This window comes from Centroberyx gerrardi, chromosome 11 (assembly GCF_048128805.1).
Source record: "Centroberyx gerrardi isolate f3 chromosome 11, fCenGer3.hap1.cur.20231027, whole genome shotgun sequence".
Classification (NCBI taxonomy): domain Eukaryota; kingdom Metazoa; phylum Chordata; class Actinopteri; order Beryciformes; family Berycidae; genus Centroberyx; species Centroberyx gerrardi.
In genome coordinates this window covers 1,068,102-1,078,048 of record NC_136007.1, presented here as the reverse complement: position 1 = coordinate 1,078,048, position 9,947 = coordinate 1,068,102, and the positions used below count along the sequence as shown (strand labels likewise).

At 40.9% G+C, this 9,947-nt stretch overlaps 1 protein-coding gene across 1 annotated transcript; it reads right to left on the bottom strand.

Moving 5' to 3' along the window:
- Nucleotides 1-2,208: 2,208 nt before the first annotated feature.
- Nucleotides 2,209-9,629, bottom strand: LOC144541750 (protein NLRC3-like). The gene is made up of 12 exons (XM_078286629.1): nucleotides 9,533-9,629; nucleotides 8,658-8,760; nucleotides 8,432-8,545; nucleotides 8,214-8,327; nucleotides 7,883-7,961; nucleotides 7,448-7,676; nucleotides 5,669-7,030; nucleotides 5,098-5,569; nucleotides 4,706-4,879; nucleotides 4,359-4,532; nucleotides 4,109-4,155; nucleotides 2,209-3,151 (listed from the first exon to the last, which is right to left on the bottom strand). The coding sequence occupies exons 1-12, from the start codon at nucleotides 9,543-9,545 to the stop codon at nucleotides 2,610-2,612; spliced, it is 3,423 nt and encodes a 1,140-aa protein (XP_078142755.1). The 5' UTR covers nucleotides 9,546-9,629; the 3' UTR covers nucleotides 2,209-2,609.
- Between the last annotated feature and the right edge of the window lie 318 nt (nucleotides 9,630-9,947).

Sequence of the window (9,947 nt, the reverse complement as noted above, 5' to 3'; positions counted from 1 at the left end):
TACCGGGAATACACAATCCACGGCATAGACATAACACTTAGGAAAAAATGAATATCAAGAAAAATATAATATAAGAATAGAAGAATAAAAAATATACAGCTAAATGTCACTGCACATATATCTCACAAATTGTTATCATTTCACAAAACAGATCCTCTGCACAGAAAATGGAAATGAAGGGAGGCTAAATATTCCCTTGTACAGGCAAAAGATATAAACTTTAAGAAACTAAACAACTGCACATACAATTGGCCAATAGAACATGCAGTCAGCTGCAGCAGGCCAATACGCCCAAACAGCCTGGGCTCTCCTTAAAGTTGGGAGTAGAGCCACTAATTAATAGCCACCCACCGTGTTTCCAAATACATATGAGCCCGACAACAAAGTAGAAGGACTGGAATGAGTGCAGCACATATCAATACACCAACAAGAAAAAACTTTAAATATGTATTTAAAAAAATGCATATCTATTTCACAAATACAAGTTCAGACAATTTCAGAGAAAACACCCTAATAATAATTCTTCGTTCAGACCTTTTGGGTGTTCAGTTTGTAGAGTATGTATCCAAAACGCCTCTCTCTGCATAAGTGTCTTATCCCTATCACCCCCTCTTTTCAAAGGTCTGACTTCTTCTATACCTTGGAAACAGCGCCACCAGCCCATAGACTCCCACGTTGTGGCCAAAGATATATCGCATCAGCAGATTACTGCCGTGTCTGACCACTAGGGGGCAGAGCAGAGTTTTCCCACTTCATGTCTGTAAACCATGAAAAATCTGTTGTGCTGCTTCTTTACATTGTATTGACTTCCATATTTCTGTCTTTATTAAGCTGTATTTTCTCAGTTTCCTCTGGTGATTAATGAAGCATCTTTTTATCTTCTAATTCTTCTATTTAGCAGTTTTTTAATACATGAACTTTAGACTAAGTTTGTTGTGTGTGTGTGTGTGTGTGTGTGTGTGTGTGTGTGTGTGTGTGTGATAAAACATGTTTGTACCTATCGGACCAGCCGCTGCTCATGGAGCTGAAGACAGTTTCAGTGTTGAGTCCATTAAACACAAATTCACTGCTGATGGTCTGATATGCATCAATGCACATCGGTGCGTCATTTATATCAATGGACTGATCGAGCTGAACTGTCTTTGATGTTGCTGACGAAAATGATAGAATTTGAATCTGGGTGTTTTGGCACTGATGGAAGAACAGAAGAGATTTTTTGGTCTTGATTACCTGTTTCTATTTTTAGTCCAAGCTGCTGATTGTGTTGATGATATTGACATGAATGATATCAGACCTGCGCTCTTTATATACTGTATTTCTAACGGCATCTAGTGTCCATTCATTCTCTATGGGAGTTCTAAAACTGTACGGATGCGATATATCTTTGGCCACAACGTGGGAGTCTATGGGCTGGTGGCGCTGTTCCCTCTTTTACCGGCCAGGGAGAGAAACACTAAGCCTCTGTAATGTGGAAATATGGGAATACTAACTAGCCTGTCATCTTCCAGGAGCCAGAAATATATTATTTCATTGCTTCTTTATATATGAATTATAGATACACAGAATGGACTAAAAAAATAAAGAAATAAAAACAGGATTTGCTTGTAAATGAAGTGGACTCAAAGTCTTCGGTCCACCAAAGTGTCTATACTACTCTTCATCTCTGATAAAAGGGACATTCAACCAGAATTAACATTTAGGTTGTTATTCTTCAAATTATGAAATATTAAAAAAAATTATGTTATGATTTCTGAAGATCAATCAGAATGCAATCCTCTGACATGACTGATCTTGTGTCAGACTCAATGAGGAGCTGTCTTTGCTTTGATTGGTCAGGATTTAAATAGGTTTGGTCCATCAGCTGCTGGTTGGATGTTGGTCGACTGCCTGTTGGAAAACTTTTACACAAAATGTGACTCTGCTCTTTCTTTAAGGTGACTTTGTATTTTGTTTTCTTACATTGTTGTATAATGTTTGTCTGAGACTTTTATGTTTGTCATGATGCTGCTTTCTTGACCAGGTCTGCCTTGACAGAAGAGACACAACTTATAAAACAAATGAAAAATATATCTGTTTATTTTAAGGAAACATAAGTACACATTAAAGTCAACAAATTATGTTTAAAACAATGCTTGCTTGAGAAGAAGATCAAACAATGTTCATTTAACTTCATTTCTGGGAAACAATTATAGAAAACAAGATAGATGTTTAGCTTGGAGTGGTGAGATTAATTAAATACCAAATAAAACGAAAGTCTAAAGGGAAGATATTTTAACCTGTCAATCATCAAAAACAGATTTTCAGATGAACAACAACTTGATTCTTTCCGGTTAAATATCTGATTTATTTCACTTTCCATATAAAATGTCCATGTTCCTGTACATGTGTGATGTTAAAACCCTGTTCAGTTACCAAACACACAGAATACACTCTATTTACAGTGATGGACTGTTTGTTTACAGTGAAATGAGTAGTAAACTTATATGAAAATACAAACATTAATAATATTGTGTGTGTGTGTGTGTGTGTGTGTGTGTGATCCTGTCCAGAGTGAACTATCATCTCAGCAGCTGGTTGGTCAGCAGTGTGAGTGTTTCTCTCTCCCTCCTCTATCTGACAAGAGACACTGAGGAACCAGACCCAGACCAGAACCCAAACCCAAACCCAGGGTAGAGTGGTTCAGTGAATGTGGAGTGGAAGGTGTGGATGTGGATCAGTGTGTCAGAGGAAACTCTGTAGAAGGACAGAGAGCCAGCAGACCAGTCCAGATACACTGCTACTCTGTTAGAGAAAGAGGAGGAGAGGGGAGGTATGTCTGTTGATCTGTTATTGTGCCAGACAGAGTAACTATAACCAGAGCACTCCAGACTCCAGGACGTTTCATTCCCTCCAAGCCAGCAGTCAACACTGGTTCCTCTCCTTCTGATTCCTCTGTAAGTCACTCCTATATAAACCAGTCTTTCCCACTCGACCTCCCAGTAACAGCGACCAGTCAGACCATTTCTACACAGCAGCTGATACCAGCGGTCAAATCTCTCTGGGTGATCAGGATATGGCTGCTCCTCTCTCACCACTGTCACCTTTCTGTTGTCTTCAGACAGGAAGAGGTTTCTGTGTGCTGTGTTTGGGTCCAGAGTGAGTTCACAGGCATCTGATGAGAGAACAAGACTCAATACAGCAGCAGCTTCTCATCTAATACACCTGTTGTGTTTATTATTTGTTGAATTATTAACAGTCTTCCAAGTTTTCCTACAAGGTTTTTCTTGGGAGATTTTCCTTGTGTGTATTTAAGGTCTAAGGCTGGTGTTGCCGGGTAGGTTAGGCTGCAGAACAGGTAGATTGTTTGTCTTGCTAAAATCTGCTCTTGTCTGTCTTGTGCTTTTTGCTATGCTTGTCCTATATTATTTTGTTCACCATTGATTTTTGGTTATTTAGATCTAGTTAGACTCATTCTCTGTAAAGTCCTCTGAGACATGCTTGTGATAAAGGACCTTATAAATAAACAAACTTGAACTTGAACTTGAACATTGTGTCGGCCATCCTCTTTATTCACAGTAGGATTTGAATGAATGGACATCACATACTGCTGTGTAAATGAACTTTCCATCATTAACAGCCATTTATACAAAAACTGAATTAGATTTAGATTATATATATTTCGTTATAGATATGATGACAATTCTGTATTACTATTATTTCCTAACTTATTCGGTTGGTGTAACCTGTATTCACAAAATGCTTAAATGCTTTATACATAATATTAATTGCCTGAAATTGATGCTCCTCACTCATTCATTCATAATAAACATCATCATGTCATCATGCTTGTTTAATTTAGTGGAGAGAAAAAGCTGTTGAACTTGAGAGCAAACTATTTGCTTTTGCAGACAGTGCTTCATTGGATTTTATTCTTGTATAATTAGATAAATAGTAAAATTAAGATCATGGAGTAAAGAATGTCTTTGTAGTCACACATCAGCTATATGTTTTTTGGGGGTTCAACAGTTAAAAGCAGCTCAGGACATACAGAAGAAACTGCAACTACACCATGTAAATAACTGAATGTGTGTTGCTGTGTTTTCATGAATCAAACTAAATACACACTTACACTTCCTCAGACCTGGTTTCAACCTCTGCACTCCACCATGGTCCACACTGGGGGAATAAACAAAGTCAGACCAGCAGATTCTCTTTGATGATGGAAACATGGACATTTAATAACCTTCAATATGAAGGATTTTCCATACAGCATCAGTCATATCTCCTGTTAAACATTAATCAATATTCCTCGTCTTCTCAGTGTGACAGAGAAAATGTGTGTGACTCTCAGCCTTCTAGCAGACGTTGCCTCTCCAGACCTGAGAGAGTCCAGTTTCCGGTGTGGATCCTCCAGTCCAGCAGAGAGCAGCTTCACTCCTGAGGCTCCTGGATGATTGTAGCTCAGGTCCAGCTCTCTCAGATGGGAGGGGTTGGAGCTCAGAGCTGAGGCCAGAGAAGCACAGCCTTCCTCTGTGAGCAGACAGCCTGACAGCCTGCACACACACACACACACACACACACACACACACACACGCACACACACACACACACACACACACACACACACACACACACACACACAAACTCACAAAGATTAGGTGACATTAACCTGCATGTGGAGCAGGATTTAACTGGTCATGTGTTGAACATGTTGAGGAATCCTGACCTGAGAGTTTCCAGTCTACAGTGTGGACTCTCCAGTCCAGCAGAGAGCAGCTTCAGTCCTGAATCCTGCAGGTCGTTGTTACTCAGGTCCAGCTCTCTCAGACTAGAGGACTGGGAGCTGAGAACTGAGGCCAGAGCTTCACAGCTTCTCTCTGACAGCTGACAGACACTCAGCCTGAAGAAGAGTTAGTGAAACAGAATAGAACAGAAACAAGAACTTTATACATAAATCAATCAATCAATAAATAAGTAAATAAATTAAAAAAATTCAAATAAAAATAAAAAAATAAAAAAATATTTATTTTGTATATATATACATATATATTTGTATATAATCTTGTGTAGAAAACATTACGTTATGTATTCAATATATCCAGTTTTCTATGCACTTACACAGATTTATTGGAGGCTTTGACCACTGGCAGCAGCCTCAGAAGAGCCTCCTCTGAAGCAGAGTATTTCTTCAGGTCAAACACGTCCAGCTCTTCTTCTGATGACAGTAAGATGAAGACCAGAGCCGACCACTGAGCAGGGGAGAGTCTGTCTGTGGAGAGACTTCCTGATCTCAGGTGCTGTTGGATCTCCTCCACTAGAGAACGGTCATTCAGCTCATTCAGACAGTGGAACAGATTGATGCTTCTCTCTGGAGACGGATTCTTCTTGATCTTCTCCTTTATGTACTGGACTGTTTTCTGATTGGTCTGTGACCTACTTCCTGTCTGTGTCAGCAGGCCTCGTAGGAGAGTCTGATTGGTTTTCAGTGAAAGACCCAGGAGGAAGCGGAGGAACAAGTCCAGGTGTCCATTTGGACTCTGTAAGGCCGCGTCCACAGCACTCTGGTAGAAGATAGTTTCAGGTTTATTTTCTAATGTGTGCTTGTCTAACATGGCTCCTGGCTGTTTTGTTGTTTTCTTAGTTATTTTTTGTTTTGCTGGTTTCTTGAACAGGGAGAATAGACCTTTACTCATAAATCGTTCTCTGGACAATATTGGTTCAGAATGGTCACCAGTGTGGGAGGTTGACTGAGTTTCTGACAGCAGGTTGACACCAGAGTCGATGAATGAGACGATGACATGAACAGCAGCCAGAAACTCCTGAATGCTCAGATGGACAAAGCAGAAGACCTGGTCCTGGTTCAGCCCACGCTCCTCTTTAAAGATCTGTGTGAACACTCCTGAGTACACTGAGGCTGCTCTGATATCAATGCCACACTCTGTCAGGTCGGCTTCATAGAAGATCAGGTTGCCTTTCTCCAGCTGCTCAAAAGCCAGTTTTCCCAGAGAGAGAATCATCTTCCTGCTCTCTGTAGTCCAGAGTGGATCTGTCTCAGCTCTCCCATGATACTTGACATTCCCCTGTTTAGACTGAACTACCAGGAAGTGGATGTACATCTCAGTCAGGGTCTTGGGCAGGTCTTCTTCTCTCTCACTGGTTTTCAACACATGGTCCAGAACTGTAGCAGTGATCCAGCAGAAGACTGGGATGTGGCACATGATGTGGAGGCTTCGTGAAGTCTTGATGTGGGAGATGATTCTGCTGGCCTGCTCCTCATCTCTGAATCTCTTCCTGAAGTACTCCTCCTTCTGTGGGTCAGTGAAGCCTCTCACCTCTGTCACCATGTCAACGCACTCAGGAGGGATCTGATTGGCTGCTGCAGGTCGTGTGGTTATCCAGAGGCGAGCAGAGGGAAGCAGTTTCCCCTCGATGAGGTTTGTCAGCAGCACATCCACTGAGGTCGACTCTGTAACATCAGTCAGGATCTCGTTGTTCTGGAAGTCTAGAGGAAGTCGACACTCATCCAGACCGTCAAAGATGAACACAACCTGGAACTTGTCAAACCTGCAGATTCCTGCTTCTTTGGTCTCATTAAAGAAGTGATGAAGAAGTTCCACCAAGCTGTACTTTTTCCCTTTCAGCAGATTCAGCTCTCTGAAAGTGAATGGAAATGTGAACTGTATATCCTGGTTGGCTTTGTCTTCAGCCCAGTCCAGAGTGAACTTCTGTGTTAAGACTGTTTTCCCAATGCCAGCCACTCCCTTTGTCATCAATGTTCTGGTTGGTTGATCTCTTCCAGGTAAGGGTTTAAAGATGTCTTCACATTTGATTGTTGTTTCTGGTCTCACTGGTTTCCTGGATGCTGCTTCAATCTGTCTGACCTCATGTTCATCATTGACCTCTCCACTCCCTCCCTCTGTAATGTGGAGCTCTGTGTAGATCTGATTCAGAAGTGTTGGGTTTCCTGCTTTAGCAATCCCCTCAAACAAAGACTGAAACTTCTGCTTCAGAATAGACTTCTGTTTATGTTGGCAGATGGCAGCAAGAGTTTCTGAAAAGAAAAACAACAAATAATATCAATAAATGGATGTTATATTAAATGTGAGAAATGTGAATATTTTCCTGATAAATTTGTTGAGTTCACAACTCCATGGTATCTATTTAGATTATTATTGATGGGTGGAAAAACGGGTCCTGACTGTGTGTGCAGCTAAATGTGAAAGGCAACTTTTGGTGTGTTTTTTTTTTTTATGTAAACCACTGTGTTCAGCACTTTACACAGACATTAACAAATCAATAATTTAACCAGATTATCCATGGGGATTGTGCTCATGTACCTTCCAATCTGTTATTGAAGAGATGTAGTTTTAGAAATGTTTGTATTTACAGCAGAGGTTAGAAATTCAAACATTTCCATCTTCCACCATCTCCCCTCTCCATCATGTTAAACCTGTTAAAAGCCTCTTACTGCTCTGCAGAGAGTCAGCCAGCTCCTCCTGCTTCATTCTCCTCAGGAACTGCAGTGTGATCTTCAGAAAAGCCTCTCTGCTGCTCCTCCTCTGCTCTTCCTCCTCACCGTCCACCACCTCCTCATCCTCCCTCTGCCTCTCTGAGCATTCTGGGTAATCTAAACTCAGAACCCTCTGGAAACTTTTCAGCTCGTTCTTCACAAAAGTGACTATCTTCTCCTCAAGCAGCTGGAACAGAATATAATATACAATTTAAACGTCCATACTAAAATCTGGACACAAAATCAAACACAAAACACAAAATCAAATCCATCTTGCAGAGACTGAAAGCCCACTGATCTAAAGAGTGCAGCATGGAGACTATAATGACCAGAATGGTTGTTTTGCATTTCACTTGATGGTGAAGTACAAGGTGCTGATGTACATTTACACACCATAAATATGGAGTCCAGGTCTGTTTGATGCTCCTGGGCAGACTGACCACTGGGAACCTCTGACCTCTCCTGGTGGACTCTGTGGAGAAGACATGATGTATTAGGTCATATAATGTCACACACACACACACACACACACACACACACACACACACACACACACACACACACACGATGAACTCAACTGTCAATGCTGCTCTGATTATTGGATGTGATGTTTTGAAAGAAGAAATTCAATACACAGAGTATGAAGGTCGAATCAATTCTATATCTGATGACTGTGAATCTGACAACAGCAAACACATCTGTTGTTATCATCAGTTTTAAATACCTTCGATCAATAGAGTGATGTCCATCTTTGAAGATAATAGGGTCCATCATAGACCGGTCGCTCTTCATGGACACACAGCTGGGTTCAGGGGAGTCTGGTCTCTCCTGCTGGATCCTGATAGAAACATATTATGAACATAGTGAAGGTATCTGGGTCTTTATGAAGAAGACAATTCTGCTTTTCATTAATCCTACCATACAGAGAAAATAATGACTTACTTATTTTCAGGAGGATGTTTATCTTTAAATTTAAAAGGTAGATCCATAGACCGGTCGCTCTTCATGGACACACAGCTGGGTTCAGGGGAGTCTGGTCTCTCCTGCTGGACTGGGCTTCAACACAACAGAGACAGAGCTTTTACTCTGAATAATGATGCTGTAATGATTTCACTGCTGAGCTCTGAGATGGAGAACAGTCATGGACAGTTAGAGATCCTCATCTTACCTCTTAGCTTTGGTCCGGCTGTCATGTTCCCCAGACAGAGTGGTTTTAGAGGGAGGGAGCCCCTCCTCTCTCTCCTCAGACTGACTCATAGTAGAGCGAACACCTTTACACAAACACACTGGGCTGATTCATGACAACAAGGTTTCCATCACAGGATATATTATTTCAAAGGCTGATTCTTCCTGTCAGTACCATGTCACATATACAGAGTGTAGTAATACTCAGACCAGCTGCCCTTTACATCAAATACACTGACAAGGTTCATCTAGAAAGGATTTTAAAGCCTCTGGGACAGTTGAATCAAAGGAAGTGTGTTTTAGTATCTGGCAAGGTGTCAGTGTTTTTCTCACTTGGTGAATCAACAGTGGAAGAAATTAAATGCGCTTCAGTCAAGCTGATCCAACCTGTCAGACTAGTTCTGAGACTTCCTGCATCTTTCACCAATGAAATGAGTTGAGATTACAATAAAAAGTTGGTCATTGCAAAGAAATTGATCTAAATTGAGTCTAAATGTGCGCATCATGTCATGTCTGTCATTTGGCGATACACAGACCAGTAAACAGCAGCATTATACTCAATCTGACAGAGACAACTGCTGTGGAAACTAAAGTGAAACTTTAAATTCTACAATTTGCTCCAAACTCTAATGTGTTTAACAGTATTTATAAAAAGTACCTTGACAGTTTTTAGTCGGAGATTTATAAAACTGCTCAACACTCACAAGCACAGAGTGCAGTGCAAAGTCTAACATCCACCTCCCCCCCCCGTCCACACACACACACTCACACACACACACACACACACACACACACACACACACAACAACCACTGTAACAAGTAAATTATCAGCCTGTGGAAAACTGCAGGGTCTTTACCTGGTGAACTCATATCCAGATCAAATCAAAGAGACTTTCTAGCTTCATCTGTAGAGGAAACACTGAGAGAGAAGACGCTGCTTTTTCTCCTTCGTCAGTTCTGCTTGTGAACATTTGACCTGAAGGCACGGTCACATGCTGCTAACTTCAGTATCAAAGTCCAGAAACATCAGTATGATATCAAACCTTCCATAAAAAACCCATAAAAGTCAGTAAACTCTTTAACATTATTTCCTGAACTCCAGCTTGTCTCAGATCTGTTAACATTAGATCTCTTCCTCTTTGGTCCATTCTGTATCTGAGTAAAACATTTAGGCTGCACTGACTCCTCTGGACAAAACTCACATTAACTAGTTGGATGTTTCCTTACAATATGTAACGTTTTATTTAACCTGCTATGTCCAATTCTTAATTT

Coding starts and splice junctions, on each gene's coding strand:
- LOC144541750 (XM_078286629.1), bottom strand. Junction 7,962..8,213: donor CATCACTCTATTGATCGAAG/GTATTTAAAACT, acceptor TCTTCTCCACAG/AGTCCACCAGGAGAGGTCAG. Junction 7,031..7,447: donor GGCTGACTCTCTGCAGAGCA/GTAAGAGGCTTT, acceptor TTTTCTTTTCAG/AAACTCTTGCTGCCATCTGC.